The sequence below is a fragment of the Perissodus microlepis genome, chromosome 9 (assembly GCF_051167445.1).
Source record: "Perissodus microlepis isolate ML-2025 ecotype Zambia chromosome 9, ASM5116744v1, whole genome shotgun sequence".
Lineage (NCBI taxonomy): Eukaryota > Metazoa > Chordata > Actinopteri > Cichliformes > Cichlidae > Perissodus > Perissodus microlepis.
In genome coordinates this window covers 1,876,380-1,901,303 of record NC_140469.1, presented here as the reverse complement: position 1 = coordinate 1,901,303, position 24,924 = coordinate 1,876,380, and the positions used below count along the sequence as shown (strand labels likewise).

The following is a 24,924-nucleotide window of genomic DNA, read 5'->3' as shown; positions in this document are numbered from 1 at the left end:
TAGGTGTGAATAGACTGCAGAGTCCTGGCCTGACGAAGTAGCTCTTCTGTGTTGTGCCATCCGCTTCGCCAGAGGTTGTTTGGTTTCCCCGATGTATAAATCCTGACAATCCTCCTGCACTTACCAGCGTACACTATGTTACTCTGTTTGTGTCGGGGGACCCGATCCTTGGGTGGACCAGTTTTTGGCGCAGCGTGCTTTGGGGTTTAAAAGCCACGGTACTCCTGACACATATGGGATCACTACAGGTTTTCGCTTGGGCAGCGGTTGTTCTTCTCTCCTGGATCGCTGGAGCTTTCTTTACCACATTTACTCTTCTTGATGTGATGTTCTTCTGCCTCCCTGGCTGCTGTGTCTGTGGGGATGGTGTTCGTTCTGTGTTGTAGCGTCCTGATGACTCCCAGTTTGTGCTCCAGTGGATGATGAGAGTCAAACCTTAGATACTGATCCGTATGTGTAGGTTTACCGTACACATCAGCTTTTAGATGTCCCCCATTACTGATGGAAATCTCAGTCTAAGAAGGCTAACCTGTCACTTTTCATATCCTCCCTGGTGAATTTGATGTGTCGGTCCACCGAGTTAATGTGATCCGTGAATTGTGGAACGTCCTGAGATTTGATTTTCACCCAGGTGTCATCCACATACCTGAACCAGTGACTTGGTGGTGTTCCAGGGTAGGATAGCAAAGCCCTCTTTTCCACTTCTTCCATGTACAAATTGGCCACGATAGGTGAAACTGGGGAGCCCATGGCACACCCATGTTTCTGCCTGTAGTACTGACCCTTGTATGTGAAGTAGGTGGAATGAAGACACAGTTCAAACACACTTGGTCGATGCTATGAGTGGTCCTGTTGCTGAGGTTGGTGTCATCCTGTAATCTCTTACACACTACCTCGAACGCTTTCGTGACTGGGATGCAAGTGAAGAGAGATGTAACGTCGTACGAGACCATGGTTTCATCTGCCTCCATAATGACATCTCTCACCTTCTCAACAAAATCCAGGATGTTCTGGATGTGGTGCTCAGAGCTGCCCACCAGCGGGTTGAGGATCGAAGCCAGCAACTTGGAGGTGTTATAGGTGACCGACTTGATCATACAGAGAATCGGTCTTAAAGGTGCACCCTGTGTATGTATTTTCGGTAAACCATACAGACTTGGTGTAGACTCCCCTGGGTACAGCCTGTGGTATGAGGTCCGGTCAATAGCCTTGTCTTGTTCTAACTGCTTCAGACAGTCTATCACCCTCTTCCTGTAGCCACTTCCTGGGTCTCGTTTCAGGGGCTCATAAGTATTTTCATCACTGAGTAGTGACAAAATTTTCTCATGATAGTCTTTTTCATACTGTGCACCTACCCTTGTCTGCCGGAAGGATGGTAATGTTGTTGTCATTACTAAGTGATGTGAGTGCCTTCCTCTCCTCCATGCTGATGTTGGATGCTGGGGGCTTTGCATTGCTGAGACAGGCTGAAACTTTCGTCCGTAGTTGCTCTGCTTCCACTTCTGCAATATTGTTGTTACGAATTGCTGTTTCTGTGGCTGTGACCAGCTCCACTAGCGGGATTTGTCTCAGTGTGACAGCAAAATTCAACCCTTCAGCAAGGATGTTTTTCTTTCGCCATCTTACAATGCTGTGATTGCAGCCATTCCCCAACTCTCTGTGAATGGTACTCATGGCCATTGATCAGTGGGTTTTGGTCAGTGGTTGTTGATCAATGGTCATGAGAATTTGCATAATTATGATTAAGGAACTGACCTCCCAGCCCATTGTTCCTTCAGTGGGCTGGTTTCAGTCATTATGCAAATGTTGTGTTTATAAGATTGGGGAAACCTGCAGTCAGCTGAGACTGAAGAAGTCACTTGGATGAGTGACGAAACGTTTCTCCCACAAAATGCTACGTCCAGATGAACAGAATCAACTTTTGGAGATTTACTTACCTGGATGACTGAGCATGCATCAAGACATTAATGCTGTATTCTATCACAGCTGCTCTATTCCCATGTTGTTGCAGTATATTAATGACTAACCTCGTATTGTGGATGGATTATCTCAGTTGTTCTCCTGACTGAAGTTTGGTCCGTTTACAGCATCCTGCCATGCGATTGCATTTGTCCCTAACCATCAGGAACCCTCACGTTAACTTTTATCAAGTGGAAAAAAGTTGGCGTTCATCCTCCAGCTTCACTGTTTATGTTATGCTAACATAGCTGTGTCGCTAATGATCACGTAGCACATCATTATATACCAGCTAGCCCAACTTCAGTAACTCTACAAACGTCACTGCTGTTTAGTTTTCTGTCTTCATTTATGTTGGAAGTGATAGCAGAGCTGTACGTTTTATTGTTTCAGAAATCTCAGTCAGAACATGCTACATCATGTTTAGGTGGAAACTAGCGAACTAACTTCCTGCTAACTTCTAACTCTGTTAAATTTAATAAATTCCGTTTTCATGGATGCCTGGATGTTAAACTCAATTGTTACACCTGGTAAAGCAGCAACACTGATCATTTTATTAAAGATGAAAGAATTTAGACAGTTTTTAACTCTCAGTGATGCTGCAGTGATCGTTTGACTTTGGGACCTGAAGTGGATGGAGTTTAGGACCCAGATTCCTCCTCGAGGCTCCTGACTACAGTAGCCGTAATGCTCCGACCATCCATCCAGCAGTGCGGCTTCGTAGCTACCAAAGTCGTACTAAAACATTTTTGACAGATTTTTGATTTTTACCACATAAAATCGGAATTCAACCAGAATTTATTCATAAGACGCACCGGACTATAAGCCGCACTGTAGATTTTATGTGCGCCTTATAGTGCGGAAAATATGGCATATGCCAAAACCTTTTTTCCAAACCTAGTGTACAAACGTTTCAAGTCAGTTAGTGAGGGTAAAACCATTAACTTAATTGAAATCGAAAGTTATTTGGAAATCCTGAACTGTAACTCTGTATGAAGGAAACATGAAAGAGGAAGCTGCCTCGAGGCTCCTGAGGACGAGAGAATGTGTACAGGAATGAAAAGAATGAGATTTGAACCAGAGAAGAAAGAAAGGTCCAGGCAGGATGAGCGGTAATAGTTTACAGGACAAATGTGTGAAATGTGACTGGCCTGCTGGGGAAGAAGAAAAGGAAGTGGAAAGGTGGAGCAAGGATTGCTGGAGAGAGGACAGGGACAAACAGATGAAATTAGAAAAGACGAAAGATTTAACAGGTCAGCAGGAGGCCAGGAGGAAACCAGAACACTGAGTGTAGAAGAGTAATGAAAGCTCAGTGGAGCACTGGGAGAAAACGGAGAGGTGAGAGGAGGTCAAAGAGCAGACTGTACTATTTTATTTATTATTTTGCTTTATTTCTTCACATTTGGTTTGCCTTACTCTTATTTATGAGAATAATTTTGTTTTTACTTTATTGTTACTGTTTTATCTGTATACAATGTTTCTACCAGAACAGTTGCCCTGTTGCAGTAATGATGGTTTCGGTTTAAAAGCTCCAACCCACTAGTACGACGTTCTCATGTAATAATGCAGTAATGAATGACTCGCACGTATTCATGGATCGGAACATCCGCATGTTCACAGTATAAACACACACCTGTTAGAACTTATAAGTATTACATTCTGGACAAAAATGACAAACAGTTCATGAAATAGAGGATTCTACGAAACAGCCACACTTCACTGCCTAATAGAGCCAGCTAGAGCAAAATATGTTATACAGCCATGGGAGGGTGAAGCAAACAATGTATAATATATTACCTATTTCGACTGCAGTGTTTTATTCAAATGCAGAAAAAAACACTGACAATTTAGTGGCAAGCAGTGCTTGCCTTGCTTACCCAAAAGATAGACATAAATTAAAGTGAAAGCAATGTCTCTCATGCATTTTGTAATAAATCTCCTCACCTGTTTGCATCTGTACTTTATATCAAAGTCATCTTGTGCCCACAACTGGCTGTTGTCTCTTGAAGAACGCTTGTCTTGTGTGGCTGTAGCTTAATAATCTGAGAGCTCCTTTTTCTGGTGAAGCATGTGCACTGTGGATGAATCTCTAGTCTTGCAAGACTGATGGCAAAATTAGCGCGCTAGACAAACTGCCACTGCCTCTGCTTTCACTCTATGAGATTAGCTGTGATCTGTGATTTGCGAGGAAACGGAGCTAACCTTTAGCAAGCAGACGAGCTTCAGCGAGTTTTCATTTTAACTGCTTTGTTTTCTTTTACTGACTATTTTGTCCAATATGTGTGTTGTAGAGTAAATGGTGTGCAGTGTGAAAAACTTTTGAATGACTCCTTTAACATGTTAGCAGCAAAAGCTTTGCTAATGTAGAGAGACATCAAATCCAGCGAGGAACAGGTGGAGGCTCAGCCATCACTTTCAAATTAAGAGCCTGGTTAATGAATCTGAGCGTCAAAAGACATCAGCAACTGACTTACCGTCTTCGGCCTTGGACACTGTGGTGCTTTCCAGTGAATGAGTTGTAGCTAGAGACCTAGCTCTTGCACCAGTGTCGAACCACCACATGAAAAATAGGTCAGTTTGGCAAAGAAGTTTATGTTTCCACTCTTATATGTGAATTCAAATCACAAGTGGTCAGAATGGGAGCGATCCAAACGTAGCAGAAGGACTGGAACACAACAGGAGTTCACAAAGGGCCAGCCTCGCAGGAATAGTGGCCAGTTTTACATCGGGTATGCTTTTTGATCACACTTTGTATTTATATAAAAGTGATGCACGTAAGATCAAAGCATCGGTTGTCAAGCCAACCAACCTAATGCTGATCGTCGCAGGTGTCTGTGTGGCTACACTACACAGCTCCAAAAGTCAGGCCCCTGCTTTCAGCACTGCTGTTCACTGTGTGATTCTATTAGGCAGAGACACAGGCAGGCTGTTTTAATGCCTCTTTATACTGATTCATTCCTGCTCTCTTCCGGGCAGAATGCAGCCCAGGCGATTGAATACATTACTGCAAGTAAAGCTACTTAGAAGTGCACCATAACTCCCGAGATTCCATCCTTGGAGTGCTTTTGTGGGAGACAGGGATGAGAGAGGAAAAGGATCTGTGTGTGTTTGGAGTGTTGTGCTTTCACGTGACTCCATGTCACACGCCGCTCGTGCGTCGAATTCAATTCAATTCAATTCAATTTTATTTATATAGCGCCAAATCACAACAAAAGTCGCCTCAAGGCGCTTCATAGATACAGAGAAAAACCCAACAATCATATGACCCCCTATGAGCAAGCACTTTGGCGACAGTGGGAAGGAAAAACTCCCTTTTAACAGGAAGAAACCTCCGGCAGAACCAGGCTCAGGGAGGGGCGGGGCCATCTGCTGCGACCGGTTGGGGTGAGAGAAGGAAGACAGGATAAAGACATGCTGTGGAAGAGAGACAGAGGTTAATAACAGATATGATTCAATGCAGAGAGGTCTATTAATACATAGTGAGTGAGAAAGGTGACTGGAAAGGAAAAACTCAATGCATCATGGGAATCCCCCGGCAGCCTACGTCTATTGCAGCATAACTAAGGGAGGATTCAGGGTCACCTGGTCCAGCCCTAACTATATGCTTTAGCAAAAAGGAAAGTTTTAAGCCTAATCTTAAAAGTAGAGATAGTTTCTGTCTCCCGAATCCAAACTGGAAGCTGGTTCCACAGAAGAGGGGCCTGAAAACTGAAGGCTCTGCCTCCCATTCTACTTTTAAATACTCTAGGAACAACAAGTAGGCCTGCAGAGCGAGAGCGAAGTGCTCTAATAGGGTGATATGGTACTACAAGGTCATTAAGATAAGATGGGGCCTGATTATTTAAGACCTTGTATGTGAGGAGCAGGATTTTGAATTCAATTCTGGATTTAACAGGAAGCCAATGAAGGGAAGCCAAAACAGGAGAAATCTGCTCTCTCCTTCTAGTCCCTGTCAGGACTCTTGCTGCAGCATTTTGGATCAGCTGAAGGCTTTTCAGTGAGTTTTTTGGACATCCTAATAATAATGAATTACAGTCGTCCAGCCTGGAAGTAATAAATGCATGAACTAGTTTTTCAGCGTCACTCTGAGACAGGATATTTCTAATTTTAGAGATGTTGCGCAAATGGAAGAAAGCAGTCTTACATATTTGTTTAATATGTGCGTTGAAGGACATGTCCTGGTCAAAAAGCATTTGTGTCAGCGCCACGGAGAAATGTGACTGGAATCATAGCTTTGGATTATGTGTGTGAGCTTGCTACATGGGTTTCTGTGCACATATCTTTGCATTGCACAATTATAAACGTGTGTAATGGACACAGGCTGCCTGGGAGGGCGGCCTGAAAAGAGTCATCAGAGCAGTTCTCATCATCTTCTGTGGTTTGGCTCTGTTACTGTGTATATGCTCGGGGTGTGTGTACATGTGTGCACGTACTTTTATTTCTTTACTTTCCCTCTTCTTTCCATACTTTCTCAGCCCTTCACACACATGCACACAAATGCCCTTTCTTCTTCCTCTTGTCTCTTCCCATGTTCTGTGTGTTCAATTATTCAGTGTCTGATCACCCCCTCTCTGTCTTCCTCTCCCGACACAGGTGCTGTCTCTGGGTGCAGATGTGTTGCCGGAGTACAAGCTGCAGGCTCCTCGCATCCACAAGTGGACGGTGTTGCACTACAGCCCCTTCAAGGCGGTGTGGGACTGGCTCATCCTGCTGCTGGTCATCTACACCGCCATCCTGACTCCCTACTCAGCCGCATTCCTCCTAAACGATCACGTGGGTTCTCATCTAAGGACAGAATCATTAAAGTGCACCTTGGTTTTTGTCTTAAAGTGATGTTCACATTAAAGATGACACTAGCTTTAAATAATAAAGATCAGCGAATGTGCAAATGCTCAGGGTCCAGGCTTCAGACTCCACCAAACAGTTTCACTCGTCTTGCCTGTGTAGCAGCTGTAGCTGTACAGTAGCACAGAAGCTCCACCCACCTGGAGCCAAGGAAAAGTTTGCATAAAGGGAGGAGAAGTTAGCTGAAACAGCTGTCGATGAACTGAGGGGCAGCACAAAGTTCCAGTATGAGATGAATTAGGATTATTTTACTCTAGTGGCCTGCTCTACAAAAACAAAAACATGGAGTTGGAACAAGTTCCTCTTTAATCAGCCTGCTGCCAGCTGAACTGAGCTCCAAATCACCAAACTTTGTCACTGTTTCATGTTTTCTCTGCATGCATATGTAAATGATCCTTCATCCTAATCCATTTGAAAGATGTGCTGAATGTATTTTTAACTTAAAGTACACTATATTAGCCTCTTCTTACTTGTTTTCCTCTCCTCTCTTCTCGTAGGAAGACGTAGGCATGCAGGGTTGCATTTACTCCTGCTCTCCTCTCAATGTGGTGGACCTCATAGTGGACATCATGTTCATTATTGACATCCTCATCAACTTCAGGTCTGAACTGTAGCGGTACTCCTCATTACAGCAACAGTCACAGAAGAGCCTGTAGTCAAATTCGGTGCTGTTAAGTAGAAATGTGAAAAAAAGTTTCTCATCTATGCACATTATTCTAAACAGAGCTGGTTGTAAAAGAAGAAACTGCAATAACAACTATTAGTGTCTGCAGTATTTACATAATGCTCTCTGTTTCTCTCAGGACAACATACGTAAACTCTAATGACGAAGTGGTGAGCCACCCGGTGCGTATAGCTGTCCACTATTTCAAAGGCTGGTTCCTCATCGACATGGTGGCTGCTATTCCCTTTGACCTGCTCATCTACCGCAATGGAGAGGAGGTATGTCACGACGGAGGGGGAGAGAGATAGCTGCCTGTTTGTACGCTGCAGGGAAGTTATGAGGCAGGGTGGGAGGAAGAGAACGAGACAAGTGGTAGTGAGATGGAGGGGAGGGGGGAATGGAGAAGAGACGAATGGTGCATTGACATCTTGTCTGCCATCTCTTTAATGCAATAAAGTGAAGATAACACGCAGAAAGATTAAACAAAGGTGGAGGGAGGGGGAACAGGAAATAAGAAGAGAGGGAGAGGTGGATTCGTTTGGCTTCATAATTTAATTGTCTCCGTAGGGAAGTTGATTTGTAGTCAGCCATGAACAAAACATGTCTTAGATCAGCGCAGTGTGCACGAGACCCTAAAACTCATCTGAGCTCATCAAAATGATATGTTTTTAATGACGTCACTGCTTTCATGCTATAGCTCAGTTACATCGAGATCAAGGATTACTTTTTGGGGGAAGTAATCGGTAATTAGTTACTGATTACTTTTTTCAATCTTTGATTTTTGATGCTGGAAGTTTGCTGGAAAGAAAATTCACTGTTTGAAGTTACGATTTCCAGCATGGACGTCTTATTATTAGTAAAGCAGTAATTACTTTCTTTTTTGTACCACCAGCAGTAAATGTGTTCCTGCTTTTACATCAAAGACTCTCCACTTTTCATTAAGTCCTGTAGCGCAGCAGTCCCCAGCCTGTTTTGCTCCAGGACCCGTTTATGTCCGACAATATTTTCACGGCCCGGCCTTTAAGGTGTCGCGGATAAATACAACAAAATAAAACCAGTACTGGTACCAAAAAAAGAGAAGATTTATTCATAAGACACGGGAAAGACCCAGGGAAACCGAGTTAATGATAAAAACGACAAAAAACTAAAGATTAAAAACCCTGAAAACCATCAATTTCACACCGAGGCTCAATTCTCGAACGACTCACGGACCGGTCCATGGCCCGGGGGTTGGGGATTTGATGATTTCTTTTAACCAGCTGATCAAAAACGTCGTACTTCCACTGTAAGAGCAAAGCTGAGAAAAGTTATCCTCACGACTGACTGATCTCTAGTTTGCACTAAACGTTGCAGATGCTTGATTCGCCGTGACACAATCGTTTAATGCTGAGCTCTGATTCTTCCTGATTCTGTCTGTCGCTGTATCTCAGAGCCTCTGGTAAAAATCCAGGTCTCACTCACTCGTTGGCAGAAACAGAAAACTTTACACTAATGCAGCACAGCGCTCATGCACAAAGTGAATGATGTGTCACTGTCAGTAACAAAAGGTTTGCAGCTCTAATACAGAAACATGCAGAGCAGTGTGTTTCCGTCTGGCTCAGTGGGTAATTAAGTTCTGTGGTTTAGTGGATGATTGAAGTGATGGTGGTGTTGGTTTGATATTCAAGGAAGTAAGTGGGAGGTGGGTGTCTGGAGAAAGAAGTGGGAGTTAAAGGAAGGAGTAAGTGAGTTGTGCTGTAGCCTGCCGAAGTTTCCCTGAGGATACTTCCCACACACCGAGGATATAAAACACTCAGGCTTAAGGTGATCGAATCGCTCCACACAAAAACTCAGCTGGAGGTAACTATAAATATTGAGCAGCATTTTAAATAACAGAACTAATGTATAACAATTAAAGCAGCCTTCAAGATAAAATGAATGAAGGCGGGACTTCCCAACGTTCGTGGGGAAAGCTTCACGTGGGCTCGCTCCACTGATGCTGCCCAGAAGAAGCCACTGAGCCAAGAAAGTGGAGACTTTCCTCAACAGACAACTGTTATTTACTGTTAGCACACACACACACACACACACACACAGAGGACCAGGCACTCAGCCAGCGCAGTAATCGTCCTGTTATTTATTTGTTGTGTGGACACGAAGGAGCCAGCTGGAGCAGAGAGAAGAGAGGCCCACAGAAATGAATGGAGTCAGGATTTTACCACCTCCTCAACACTGAATCACATCAGGAAAAGACCAGAGTTACATCACCTGTGTGTGTGTGTGTGTGTGTGTGTGTGTGTGTGTGTGTGTGTGTGTGTGTGTGTGTGTGACAGGATGACAGCAGGTGGGAGTGCTGTGAGGAGATATCGGAGCGACTTTGCTTTCTGCCATGTTTAACGATGCCTTATCTCCACTTTCCTCTATCTCACCCACGCCCATCAGACCACCACTCTGATTGGTCTGCTGAAGACAGCTCGTCTCCTACGGTTGGTTCGTGTAGCCCGAAAACTGGATCGCTACTCAGAGTACGGTGCGGCTGTCCTCTTTCTTCTCATGTGCACCTTCGCCCTCATCGCTCACTGGCTGGCCTGCATCTGGTACAACGCCATAAACTGACGATTCACATTAGATTCAAACTGTGTGTGAGTGCAGAATCCATACAGCAGAGATACTTTTCTCCTCCTATTGATGACCCTGACGCAAAATTCATGCAAAATCTGAAGGAGCGACGGGCTGTGAGTATGGAACTGGTATTCTACGACTGATATAAAAGGCCTTGAAGTCATACAACAAAATATTTCTATTGTAAAAGTGCAGCGATCAAATTAGAGTGCAGCTGAGTAGATGTTTAGACGTGATTACTGATGGTGACAGCTTTTAAAAGCCAACAGAGCCTTTTCTCTGGCTCTAACACACCTGCGTCTGCAGGATGCTACTGAAGCACTGCTTTGATCTTGTTCTGCTTCTCCCCCATCTGCTCCACAGTTCGGTAGCTGTAGTGGGTTTTTGTTTTAGTCATAGCTGTGTCCTCAATGATCTGTCAGAGCTTGTCTTGCATAAAAAATTGCTGGTTGATTGAAAGGTGATGGCAGGAAGGCAACAGCGTGCTGACGAGCTGTGTAGCTGTATAAGATGCTGCTGCACCATCATGCTTCCTCCTCCAGACTAACCAACTGCACACACTTTGGGTGCATTTCTTCAGTTTGGCGTGGAATATAATGTTTGCTGTCACGGTAAATGAAATGAAACTTGCTCCAAGATGATATTTGGAGCTGTTCTATGCCCACGTGGTACGTTCCTGAGCAGATTTCTGTTGTGGATCTTCACTGCAGAGCTGGCTTTCAGTCCACACGTTCTCAGGAAGGAAGACAGTGTTTTTCTAAGAGAGAGAGAGAGTACCTTCTCACTTTCAGAAGCGAACTGGCACCAGTGCGAGTTACCGGGCTGACTTTTGGATAATTAGCTTTTGTTTTGAATAACTTAAACTACAGTTGTGTGAGACAGAAAGCTTTGACGGGACTCTGTCCCATGTGCCTGTGCTGTCCCGTGTTTCCACAGTGAGCCCTCGTGGCTTTTGCCTGTCTGTTCCTGAACTGCGAGTTACTTTCCCCAGTTCTGTGATAATTGCTCAACTTTACATCTATTGCCCATTCTGTTTGGATCCACACTGTGCACAGCTCACCTTAACTGTGAGGCCTGTGGAGTCTGAGATGCAGCTCGTGTTAACACACATGTGAGTGCTCCGAAACGACCGCAGTTATAAAGGCCGCTGCCCTTTCTGATGATCCTTTAATCAGGTGCACCTGGCTCCTAATGAGCCCAAACAGCCGCATCAACCAACAACGTCAGCATCTTCCAAAATGATCATTGGCAGCAGAGCAGGTGTCAGATTAGCAGCAACCACTGAGGGAACGCGCACTGCAATTTACTGCAATTTACTGCAATTTACTGCAATTTACTGCAATTTTGATCAGTTTTTCACATTAGAAGATGAATATTTATCAGTTGTATACTCCAACCACAGCACTCTCATTTTTCATCTCTGCTGTATGAAACTGATACAAAAGTAAAGTGAATTTTTATAATGCTGTATCGTAACATTTTGGTAATGCTGTTTATTTTTTACCAGGTATGCAATCGGTAGCGTAGAGCGGAACGGTTCGATCGGCTGGCTCCACACTCTGGGCGACCAGTTAGGGAAACACTTCAATGGTTCCATACCAGGTACTAATGATCACATAATATAATAAACAAACTGGTGGCACATGAGTAATCTTAGTGTAAAATTAGTGCTGTTTCTTAAATTTGTAAACTCTGTAACATATCGCATTATTTCAATAGTTTAGTGTGTAAACATACCGCAGCAGACCCACTGACTGTGCACAGTACCCCGCTGCAGCTTTGCAGCTCGCAGCCACACGCAGCGACAGTGGTGCGAGCACAGACTTTAAGCCGGCGAGGCGTGATTGCGGATGCCGCTCAGGTGCGCCCACCTCCTCTGCAGCGGCACTGCAGACCACGCCCACCACAGTCTGTTACTGTTACTGTCTTGGAGCAACTGAAACCCACATCATTTCCTCAGGGATTAATGAAGTATTCTGATGATCTTACCTGTAATGGGAGCTCAGTTCTGTGCAAATGACCAATAATAAGTCAATCCTACATTCTGCTAAATGAATATCATTGAGTATTAGTTTAGGTTCCAGTGTCAGCTTCCTGGACACTGTTGACCTCCAGATGATTTGTAACCTCTCCACACCAGGTTCAGGACCTTCCATCAAAGACAAGTATGTGACAGCGCTGTACTTCACCTTCAGCAGTCTGACCAGCGTGGGATTCGGAAACGTGTCTCCCAACACCAACTCTGAGAAGATCTTCTCCATCTGCGTCATGCTCATCGGATGTAAGTCATGTACAAGCAGCTGTTTAAAGCCTTTAGACCAGAATAAAGGAAAGTTTGCATCAAATATGAACGGCACTAATAAAATATACTTCATTGTTATTAATCTGTAACAAACCTACAACAGCAGAAATAGCATTCATAAGGAAAGTCTGTTTTACAAAGTGTATTTCACCGACCTCAGAGACGGAGAAGCCCTCACCCTGCGTCACTACAGAGAAAGAAGTCTGGAGTGCTTCCTGAGTGCTTTAATGAAACCAAACCACAGAATAACAAGCAGAATGAGTCTAGTCTTCATAATTTACTCTTAATAACATTTGAATGTAACTAAATATGCAAACACTTGTATATACAACCCTACTGATTGTGTGTTTCCATGCAACAGTTGCAAATCCTGTTCAGGTTTGTATAACCAAAGTAAAGAAACACTCGTAGCAGTTAAAGAAGGTCACTTTGTTTCTTTTTTATTATTGCGGGCTGCGTTCCTCCTCCACACAGTTTGGCACTTCCTTGGCCTGACAATGACCCGAGGCTTGTAAAATGTCCATTATTTAAGGACAGTCTTCTGCAGGATGTGTGCGACGAAATCAAAATCTGAAGCCAGAGATGGGTCGCGTTCACTCTGACACACACACATGCAGACATTTGAATACACACTTCTTTACACACAGCGTTTTTCAGTGGTTGATGTAGACAGTGATGGGAGCTGACAGAGGTGGGGAGGTTAGCAGGATCCAACATGACAAACAGAACAAAGCAAAGACTCTCATGAAGGATACGATACAAACTCTCTGTCCTCTGCAGCCAAAGCCCTTTGAGATGAGTCAACTTCCTGCTGCAAGATCGTGGTCAGGGGTCAAAGGAGGGGGCGGGGCATGTTTTGATTGTTTTTTTACTCTGAATACAAAGTCTGCAAATGATCTGAATGTGCTACAGTCATCTGGCTTAGCGAATGACATTATACATAATGGTAGGCGGAGTAAGACTGGCTATGATTTGTGGGGCGCTCCTGCCAACAGCATCAGAACTGGACCATAGAACAGTTAAACAAGCTGGCATCATGTGGCCAGCCAGGTGTGTGAGGGCTGCACCTGGTACCAGGATGCACTATGGGAAGAAGGCGAGCTGGCAGAGGCTTTGGCAAAGTCCTGCTGCGAAACCCTGGGTTTGGGGGGATGTTTGGTCCTGTCATCCATGTGGATGTTACTTTGGCACCTACCTAACCATTGTTGCACGCCACATACACCCTTTCATGGAAACGGCATTCCCTGATGGCCGTGGCCTCTTTCAGCAGGATAATGCATCCTGTCACAAAGCAAAACTTTTTTAGAACAACAAGAAGAGCGATCCATGGAGGCCCCACCTCACAACTTCCAGGACTTAAAGTTTTCAGTGCTTGAGTAAAGGAAACCCCGCACATCCAAACGGTCTCATCACTGTATGAACGCTGCTCTAGCTCCATACTGCCTGTTAATGTGTATGTTTTTCTCACTGCTCCCATCTCCAGCCCTCATGTACGCCAGTATCTTTGGGAATGTCTCAGCCATCATCCAGCGGCTGTACTCCGGGACGGCCCGCTACCACACCCAGATGCTGAGAGTCAGGGAGTTCATCCGCTTCCACCAGATCCCCAACCCACTCAGGCAGAGGTTGGAGGAGTACTTCCAGCATGCCTGGTCCTACACCAATGGCATCGACATGAACGCTGTGAGTACTGGTCCTCACACACCCAAACCCTGGGAGGGTACACTCTCTCGTGTGTGAATACACACAGCGTTTGAGCCTGCGTTCTATGCTAATGGGACGATTAGAAAGCGTTGTCTCAGCGCGCATGTTTGATACCGTCAGAGAAAATAAGAATGCTGCGTATACACACGGGACACAAGAAGGGCTGCGAGCAAGCTTTGCAACATTCATGGATTCCTGTCAATTTGTTCGCATGCATGAAGCCTAATCTGCACACGCACGTGTTCATCACGTCGTGCTGCCAGATGTATTTTACACACATTAAAGCGTGAGAGGAGAGATGTTCATTTTAATGTGTTTTACCACCAGAGTAGGAGAATGCACTTTGAAACAAGCTGGAGCTTTGACACCCACGGGCACAGTGAGTCACATGTGTCAGCGAACACAAACGCAGCACTTCAAACGTGCGCTGTGCACACTGGGGGGAAACAGTGGTGCAGCCGTACAGGGACATCTGCGGATGCACGTCACCTGTAATGTTACTTTCTGCATGCTGTGTGTGGTTTAACCAACAAACTGTAGACGTTTAAAAGTCGCCTTTGCACTGTCTACAGATTGTAAGCTCATAAGTATATCTGCTCATAACTTCATCCAGCATCTAAATTAATTGTAAAACCTACCAGTCGGAGCCCAACCAGCAGCCCATCGTTGGCTGTGTAGTCGTGGACGAGCACAGAGGAGCTCCGTTTGGGTGCAAAGTCCCAGTGCAAACATAACGCTCCATCAGTGCTGCTTCATTTCAGCGTAATGAGTAAGTCAGTGAAGTAGAGAGGAATCAGGTTTGCTCATCACCCTGCTCGGCCCCTTTCTTCTCCCCACGTCGTGTTACTCTGTTGAAGGCCCGGTGAAGTAGGCCGGATTTGAACTTGTTTACCGTAGTCATTATTATGATTGTGTGGAGCAGACTTTGTCAGCCTGCCTCCACATTTAATCAGCTGTGACCTCTTTCATTCACGAAGATGGGCGAGAATAACAACGCAGCTCTGATGTGAAGCTGAAAGCTGCAGGAGCGCTGAGATCAAAGTGGGAGGAAGGAGAAAGAAACGAGTCTGTGCTGTGTTATTTCGGTTTAAACAACAGGGACCGTGTCCAAGACCAGCGTTAATCAGGGAGAAGCAGCTCTGTTTTGATGAAGTTGTTTCTTTTGCCGGTGGATAAGCAGGTTTAGGGCGCAGTCGTTTTTCACACGGGGCCGTAGGTTTGGATAAATGAAATCCTCTTTTAGAAACGACATGTTGCATTTATTTGGGTTGTCTTTGTCTCATATGTAAACTTGCTCTGTTCATTCAACTGTGACAAACATACACGAAGAAAAATCTAAGAAATCAGAAAATAGCAAATGACTAAATCACTGAGCACCTCTCAGTTTGGCTTCTTTTAGTTTGCTGCTTACATTATGAGAATTATTTGCATCAAAGTACATTTTTTATGTGACAGAGAGAATCGTATCCATGTTATTACCCCCTCGCCCTCTGTGGCAAAAGGATATAAATAAATGATAAAGAATAAATACAAAGATCTTCATGAAGGCAGACCTGCCCTATGAAATCCTGCTTTAGTATCCTGTGTTCCTACTGTAGGCACAGCAATACAATACAATACTAATTAAGAAAGTTCCAAAAAAAAGATATGAGGCCTATGAAGCAGTCTTTTTTGCTGGCTGCTGTTTAAAATCCATCCCTCCATCCACAGGGTGGGAGGGGCTCTTTAACATCCACAGGGTGGGAGGGGCTCTTTAACATTTAGATCAGATTCTGTAATAAAGTGAGCCCTTCCAACTGTACGAAGGAGGAAAGAACAGTAATTTACTTATTGTGTAACTTCAGATCTTTCCTTCTTCAGTCACTCTCTTTATTTGGTGGTACTCTGTTAATGCTCACCTACTGCATGCTCACCAAAACTGAAAGAGACTTGCCAGCCACAGTCGTTTGTGTTTGCTCGTGGAGCTTGCTTCGACTTCCTTTAGCAAAACTTTTGAAATATTTATTCTCGTTCAATCAGAACTCATTGACTAGACTCTCAGATGCCACAGCCACAAATTAAGTGTGGCTCTGCTATTGTGTGATGAGAGGTAGCCCACTCATTTTTGAATAAACACACTGTCTGTCACTCCTCCAGCTCAGCCATGCCTCAACTTCCAAGTTGCAGCCAAATAGTGTTAAATGGCCTCTTAGTTTATACTTTTTCATGTAAAGGAGAATTTGTAAGGAGTCTGTCATGGTTACGTGGTCAAACAAATATGAATCTCTGTCTCTCTTCCACAGCATGTCTTTATCCTGTTTTCCTTCTCTCGCCCCAACCGGTCGCAGCAGATGGCCCCGCCCCTCCCTGAGCCTGGTTCTGCCGGAGGTTTCTTCCTGTTAAAAGGGAGTTTTTCCTTCCCACTGTCGCCAAAGTGCTTGCTCATAGGGGGTCATATGATTGTTGGGTTTTTCTCCGTATGTATTGCTGTAGGGTCTATCTGACAATATAAAGCGCTGTGAGACGACTGTTGTTGTGCTTTGGTGCTGTATAGATAAAATTGAATTGAACTGAAATGACCTCAGGTAAAAATGATCCACAAACAGTGACGTAGTAGCTGTTAGACACAAAATAACACAGATGCTTAGCAACCTTGCTTTTATATAGGACTGTAGCATGAGCCAGTTGGCAGCCGGTTGAATCAAGTGCCCTACTGCAAACAGACATGTGACAGATCAGTGAGGATTGATTGCAACATGTTGCCAATCTCTCTGCATTTACAAATTGTACAGCAATTATTTGCAAACCTTCACCAATCTGAGTGATTGCAGTCGAGTTGGACTGCAATTGTTTGGATACCCAGGTTGGCAGTTGGCTGTAGTTGCCAAAGATCACACCATTGCTCTGCAGTCATAAACACCAGCGCAGCAGTGCTTTGTGCTAAATGTTAACATATCCTAATTTAGCAAGTCTGCAGGCTAACATTTGTTAATTAGCACTAAATAAAAGCTACAGCTGAGCCTGATGGAAACATCAGACTTTGTAACAGCTACCTGGGTATAAACAGATCACAGCTGCTAATTATTATTATGAATCATAAAAATGATCACAAATGTATCCATTTCATTTTTCAGTGACTCAGTAGGAGCCATATACACGCAGCACCACCCACTTGTTGAATATTAAACATCTGCATGCTTTATAGGTGCAAGAGAACTGAAGGTATCGTTTGTGTTGTGTTCCTGAGGCTGTAATAGTTTCAGGTTGGTTTTCTCTCCGCACACTGAAACACTGAGTTTAGGCTCCAGGCTGCTACTCTCTGCCCTGCCTATTCTCAGGAGGTTAATGCTTATTGAAGGCAGCCTCAGAGAGCAAGTGGAGACGTACCTCCACTGCTGATGCAGATGATGTAATCTGCCTTTGTGTTTATATTCTCTGTTGTGCATAGATAAGGTATTTGGGGTCTTTGAGGACAGAGGCCTTTGTACTCTGTAACTTTGAAAGCCAAAATTTCACTTTTTCCTATACGGGAGCTGTTTTCAGCAAAAAACTATATCACAACAACAAACAGAGCCTTGAAACAGTTAAGAGGCTTTGCGTGTGGTAAAGCTCCCTGAAATGTGATAAGAGATAGAAAGAGGTTACAAACAGGGCTGCTTAGCATACCTTTATTGGGAAATAAGAGAGAGTCAGATGAGGATGGGGAGAAATGGGCAGCGGGAGATAAAGAGGGAGCCCAGCGAAGGCTGAAATGAAGAGCGGAGCTTGAAATGGATGAAAGTGAGAGAAATGGTGAGGGAGAAAAGCAGTGTGGGTGTTCTAGGTGCAGTTCAGCTCTGTGAAGTCAGCCAGGGAGCTACAAGAGAAGCCCAGAGTCTGCTGCTCAGAAACAGCCTTCCACGCTCGCAGTGAGCTCATTAAAATTTCACCAACTCTTCATATTAATTACACTCTGTGGGCCTGCTGACTCTGTTCCGATATGCCCGCTGAAATATAGTTTGAAATCATTTGCACTGTAGTTCAAAAACAAGAGGAAAGAAAATCACGAGCTCACGCTCGTCTGACACGTGGAGGTTAAAACTGGGAGGGATTCAGTTCATGCTGGGATGTCTCTGAGGCTTAGAACCAACATCTGATAAATGTATACATAGTTTAGTTTTGTCGTGTTCATTTGTGGAGTGGTGTAATAACAGTAAAAGGCTAATGTCCCGTGAGTGTTTCCCACTAGGGATGAAGGTGATAAAGACAGTAAAGGCTCCTCTTTTTATTATTCCTTTAAAGGGTTCCATAATCTGTGACATTTATGTGACATTTGCTTTATGTTCTGAACTTGACATATCATTCAGTCGCTGCTAATAGCGTCTATCATAACCTCGTGATCGTCCTTCCTCCCACCTCTCTTCTTCTCTTGCCCTCTCCTTTCTTCCTCCTTCTACTTTACCTTCCTTTCGCTCTTTATTTTGCATCTTTTTATCGTCTACTTTCATTCACCTCTTTATTTTCCTCGTGTCTCCCTGCTTCTCCTCCCCAGGTGCTGAAAGGTTTCCCTGAGTGTCTCCAGGCTGATATCTGCCTCCATCTTAACCGGACGTTGCTGCAGAACTGCAAGGCTTTTAAAGGCTCCACGAAGGGCTGCCTCCGAGCGCTGGCCATGAAGTTCAAGACTACCCACGCACCACCGGGTGACACGCTGGTCCACGCTGGCGATGTCCTGACCGCCCTCTACTTCATATCCAGGGGATCCATAGAGATACTGAGAGGAGACGTGGTGGTAGCCATCTTGGGTAAATGAATGAGGATATTCATGCTTCACTGACATTTGTAGAGAGAGGCAGCGTGACAACAGCGATAGCACAATGTTTATTATGACCATGAACTACCCAGATCACACTCAAAAAAGTAACAACATTTCAAGCAGTGTTTCACATTTGCACGTGATGCAAGCCTAATTGTATACGTGATTAGGAAACGTGGATACATGGATACATGGAATATTGAATATCGTCCATTCCAGCAGATCCCAAAGGTGCTCTGTTGGATTGAGATCTGGTGACTGTGGAGGTCATTTACAGCACAGTCACATCATCTTTGTGACGTGACACGTCACCCTGCTGGAAACAGCCATCAGTAGATGGGCACACTTTGGTTACAGCGGATCAACATGGTCAGCATCAACAGTAAATCAAGCCAACACTACTGCATGACCAGCAGCAGCCTGAACAATACAATACAACTTTATTTGTATAGCACATTTAAAAGACCAGCGGTACACCAAAGTGCTTTACAATAAAAACAGGAAAATTAAGACAATAAATAAAAGACTATTGACAAAGTACCACATATGTCATCAGGTTAAGGGCACAACTATACAACAATAAAAGGGAATATAAGAACAAAGTTACTAAGAACAGATATAGCTAAAAGATAAAGTACATAAATAAGAAATTGAACCAAATATAAAACAGGGACGCTAACTAGATGGAAAAGCTATGTTGAATAAATGAGTTTTTAAACGGGATTTAAAAGATAAAACGGAGTCTGACGCACGGACAGCGATAGGAAGGTTGTTCCACAGATTCGGTGCAACCAGGGCAAAAGCACGCTCACCCCTAGATTTAAGTCTAGATCTAGGCTGAGCCAGGAGTAATTGGGCTGAAGACCTGAGGGCTCGCCCAGGGACATATAGACTAAGAAGATCGACAAGATAACGAGGGGCTAAATTATTTATAATTTTAAAGGTGAGCAACAATATTTTAAATTCAATGCGATATTTTATGGGTAGCCAATGCAACTCAATAAGAACTGGGGTGATAGAGGCATGCTTTCTAGTGCCAGTCAGGAGGCGAGCCGCAGCATTCTGGACAAGCTGAAGTCTGTGAAGGAGAGCGGAGTGCAGACCAAAGTAGAGGAACCATTGATATAAGGCAGGACGGATCCATGTTTTCATGTTGTTCATGCCAAAGGGCGACCCTGTCGCAGCAGAAATCAAGACTCATCAGACCAGGCTTCATTTTTCCAACCTTCAAATGTCCAATTTTGGGGAGCATGTAAAGTGTAAAGTGTGGCTTCAGTTTGCTCTTCTTAGTCGACAGGAGCGACACCCGGTGTGGTCTTCTGCTGCTGTAGCCCTTCTGCCCTCTTCTGCTTCATGTTGTGCTTTCAGAGATGCTCCTCTGACTCACCCAGACGACATGGAAATGTTCTCTTTGTTGGCCCATTCTCTGTCAACCCTGGAATAGTGTGGGGAGAAATGGCAGTAGCTTTACCGGCCCACCAACAACCATGTTGTCACCAATGTTCCCTCTAAGCTGGCACGTCTCTGCGCACAGAAAATCTGCGTTGCGCACAAAAAAAATCTAACCTGAATTGAAATTAAAATTAAAACTTTAACAATTGAGTTTTGCAGTGTTAGTAAGTGACTGGCTGCTCCCGTATGGGATCAGAACGATGCCACCTTATCCCATAGTCCAGCCAATGATGCGATTCACATTCGTATATACGCAGCTAATCAACGTCGCTGACAGGCTATGACAGCGTCCTTATGTGCCGACACCGATGTTTTAGCGAAGCAGCTGATGTGGAGTGAAGCCACGTTAATGACAACGTGTACAACCATTGGAGATGTGAGCAGGACAGACGGAACAACTGACGGACAAAGTGTGGACTTTATACCAGTTTTTAAATTGTGTTGATCGGCCACGTAAAACCAGAGTTATGATAAAAATATCTGCAATGTTTGGTTTTCTTCCTGAATACTGTCGTTGTTTATGTTTACTGCAGGAAGAAACGGTAAAAACGGCGTTTTATAAGAAAAACGCTCGAAAGCCTGTGAGCAAAAACAAACTCCACCCCCATCTCCCTTTTCTATTCGTCCAAAAAAGTACCATGTCGACCAATCAAAAAATGATATGGCAACATGGCATCTAGTTGTTAAGAAACGGGGGAAGTTTTAGGAGTGACGGCGTGTTTTGAGATGTGAGAGATTTGAGACGTTTAGCACAAATCTTGTGTAGTTAGTGTGTAGTGTAGTCAGTAGATTTGTTGTGTGTGTCAGAACAATGAGGCGACTGCTGAATGTTACAGGTGTTACAGCAGTGATACATCTGCTGCTGTCAGGCCTGCAGGTATCAGGCTGTTGTTCTCCTTCATCTCATAGTGGACAGAAATTATTTTTTGGAGTGGCACAAATAATTTGTGTGGCATCAGATTTGATGCAGAACAGCTGATTGTTCTGTAAATAGTTTGAAATGTTTATTTAAAAACACCTTGGCTGCATTTAAAAAAAATAGCTGCAAAAAACTTTGTTGTTTGCCAAACTGAGTAACTTTTTTGAAGAAGTAACTATATAATTAACTGCCCAACATTGGTCATTATTTACTGTATTTGCAGACAGAGTTACAGACTCTCTCCCAGACCACAGACTCATGATACAAGTCAGAGCTTTATTTAAAAAAGAAGAAAGAAGAAAGTTGTGTTTTCGAAATTGGAGTTCAAGTTATTTTTACTTCCAATAGTGTTAACATACTGCACAGGTCATGAACAAGATTGTTTTAAATTTTCATTGTCAGTGGGCTAAAGCAGTTAATTAAAAGTAGTCTAACATAAATGCTGTAATTTGATTATTTTAATAAACCATGTAACTTGGATGGATTCGATGCTGGCGTGACCACAGTGCACACGTCTGCTGTCGCTCACGGTGGTCCAAGGGACGCTCAGGGAGTTTGTGTGTTCGCTCAGACACGTGAAACATTAGAGGGAACATTGGTTGTCACGTGCTGACGCTCGGTTAAAACCTCAGCAAGTCGTCTTGATCATGTCACTGCTACCATGTGACTGTCAGATTAGATGTTTACGTTAATGAGCAGGCGAACAAGTGTACTTAACAAAATGGCTGGAGAGTATATATGATGACGTGTCTCCTTGGTAACTGTGAGGTCACAGGTGACTGAAATAGATAAAACAAGAAAACTTTTCACCCTTTAATCTATAAAAACTGCAGTATTTACTGTGCTAGACAACACAGTGCACAGGAGTTTTTATCTGTTTCCTGAAGCTTGCCTAACACGCAGCCACATAAGCATGAGCTGGTTCTGCCATCTACTGGTAACAGCAGCACTGGTGTCGTTAACATTTGTTGCACCTGCTCCACATACATGACACAAGCTGCAGCTCCCTGCAACAAGACACTGCTCGATTTTTTAAGTAACATACATGTAGGCGTGGAGTGTGCAGGCACGCATCACACATCTTTATTTCTTACCCTATAAAAATAATCAGTTAACTTCATGCACTCATTTGTAAATAGATACATTGAAACCAAATTAGAACAGATGTTTCCAGAGTCTGCTTTGGAAACAACAAACTTTATTTGCTATATTCACTGAGATTTAAAATGTGATTTACACAGCTGACATTTAAGTTCAATAAAAGGTTTCTGTTCTTACAGCTCCACCTGATGCATCACAATATTGCTTTGTTGACTGCTTGTATAAGATCAACAATCAAATACGTGCTTTTCTATTCTTTTCTCCCTTCCCAGGGAAGAACGACATCTTTGGCGAGCCCATCAACCTGTATCACCGACCCGGTAAATCCAATGCTGATGTGAGGGCTCTAACATACTGCGACCTTCATAAGATTTTGAGAGAAGATGTTCTGGAGGTGCTGGACATGTATCCTGAGTTTGCAGATCACTTCTGGAACAACCTGGAAATCACCTTCAACCTCAGAGACGTGAGTTTCAAACTCCTCCCACAGCAGACGTCAATAAAATCTCATAAGAGTGGCTCGGTTCATAATCGAAATACATAAATAATATCAGTGAATCCAACGTTTATTTTCAAAATTCTTTTTTTGTATTGACAACCAGCTGATGGGTTTTTGTGGTTGTGGGATGGAAGTTGGTGTGATCACAAAAAGACAACTATGACTCTGAAATGAAACCTGCCCAAGTGTTTCAGACTGTTATTAATACCTAACATAAGTCCTACTTTTTTATTATTATTATTTTGTAAAACAAAAATGAGAAAATCCAACAAGATGTGCAGAACTTTGAGCTTCATTCACAGGAAGAAGCATTTATTTTTCTGTCTTTACCGTCCACAGCAGACAACAGGAGCTGGTTATTTTGTTGTTATACGCATCAAACTGTCAGTGGATGGTTGAGCAGAGGTGCAGGTGCTGTAGGAGTATGAATGGTGGACTGGTGACCTGTTCAGGGTGTGAACACTATGACTGCTGGACATTATTGAACTGGACAAGCGGTTAAGAAAGGTTTGGATAGCTGCTGCTGATAGCAGGTGCAGCTACCTGATGCTGTCTGTTTCATTGCTGCTGGGTAAAAACAGCCTTTACATCCCCGGGCTTGTTCTGATTGTGAGTGAAATAATTCTGCACGGTGTGTCTTTGCTTTGTCGACAAGCTGCTTTGAATTTGCAGCCACGTTTCCCCTTTTGTTGCTGTGAAAGCCGCAGCATTGGCACGCCCTCGGTGCCTGCTGAGAAAGGAAATAGAGTACAGAACACACGCGTACACACACACTGCATATTGATGCAACTCAGGAAATAAGTCTATTAATAACACAGCATTTTTTCAAGACTCTGAGCTAATAAGCTACAGTGTGGTGTTGTGTCTGGCTGCAGGTATGATGGTATCTTTCTTCCAATAAAATAGTGGAAATAAGTCATCCAAGATGACTTATTTTCACTATTTTTACAAATCACATCCCACACTTCTCCTCAGAAGTTAAATGATGAACGGTGTTTTATATTTCAGACTAACATGATCCCAGGTTCTCCCAGCAGTGACGACTCCAACTCTGGGGGGTTCAACAAATTAAGGAGACGTAAACTATCATTCAGAAGACGCACAGAAAAAGGTAACCCGTCCTCCCTGGGTCTCATCAGTCAGCGTGTTTCACCGTTACTCTGCTGAATGTTTACTCTGTGTATTATTCTGTACACGCCTCCCTTGGACATCATTATTATTATTAGGAGCCAGTTTTCCAGTTTATGAACCCTGGTTACACAAAGCAGTTAGATAAACTACAGGCATGTTATGAATGTATAAGCGCCCGGGTGACAGGTCATTTTCTCCTTCTAAATTCAGACAAAGCTGAGATGATTGTAGCTGACTCTAAAAATCTCATGTGCTTAATTAGATCATGACATTACCATGACTCCAGTAACACAGCCAGAAATCTTGGAGCTATTTTTAACCAGGATATGTCCTTTAACACACAGGACTGCTTTCTTTTATGTGCGCAATAGCTCTAAAATTAGAAACATGCTGTCTCAAAGTGACATTGAAAAGCTAGTTAATGCATTTATTACTTCAATGCTGGAACATTCCTTATTGTCAGGCTGTTCTAAAAGCTGCAGTGACAGGACCAAAGAGGCCATCTTCTTCCCATACTGGCTCCTTTTCATTGGCTCCCTGTCAAAATCCTTCTTCTCACATAGAAATTTTGAATAACCATACATTAAAGACCCCGTAGTGTACCACGTTATAATAACAGAGCTCTCAGACAGACTGCAATCTAGAGTTTCTAAAAGTAGAATGGGATGCTTCAACTGTCCCGCTCCTCTGGAATCAGCTCCCAGTTTGGTTTCAGAAGCATCCCTTACTCATTCTGTTATAGGTTTAGCTGCTGGTGGGCTTTTCCACGATGATGAGCGTTTCTTCTCCGTTCAGTTCTTTTCGCTCCCCTGGTGTTACACATCATTAACGTTTGTCTTCTCTCTCCCACAGTATCTGTTTCTTTCTGTCTCTCTTGTCCCACATCAATCGTGGCTGTCCCTGAGCCTGGCTCTGCCGGAGGTTTCTTCCTGTTAAAAGGGAGTTTTTCCTTCCTACTGTTACCAAGCGCTGCCCA

General features: G+C 43.7%; 1 protein-coding gene across 2 annotated transcripts in view; it reads left to right on the top strand.

Annotated features, from left to right (window-relative positions):
- Positions 1-24,924, top strand: part of kcnh2b (potassium voltage-gated channel, subfamily H (eag-related), member 2b) — a 252,042-nt gene that overhangs the window by 215,197 nt on the left and 11,921 nt on the right. For both annotated transcript variants that reach the window (XM_084938732.1, XM_084938731.1), the window contains exons 8-17: positions 6,550-6,729; positions 7,299-7,402; positions 7,605-7,743; positions 9,887-10,041; positions 11,574-11,668; positions 12,207-12,347; positions 13,852-14,051; positions 18,583-18,835; positions 22,591-22,784; positions 23,826-23,928. In XM_084938732.1, coding sequence (XP_084794858.1) covers positions 6,550-6,729; positions 7,299-7,402; positions 7,605-7,743; positions 9,887-10,041; positions 11,574-11,668; positions 12,207-12,347; positions 13,852-14,051; positions 18,583-18,835; positions 22,591-22,784; positions 23,826-23,928 — 1,564 coding nt within the window. The remainder of the gene's footprint in view (positions 1-6,549; positions 6,730-7,298; positions 7,403-7,604; positions 7,744-9,886; positions 10,042-11,573; positions 11,669-12,206; positions 12,348-13,851; positions 14,052-18,582; positions 18,836-22,590; positions 22,785-23,825; positions 23,929-24,924) is intronic.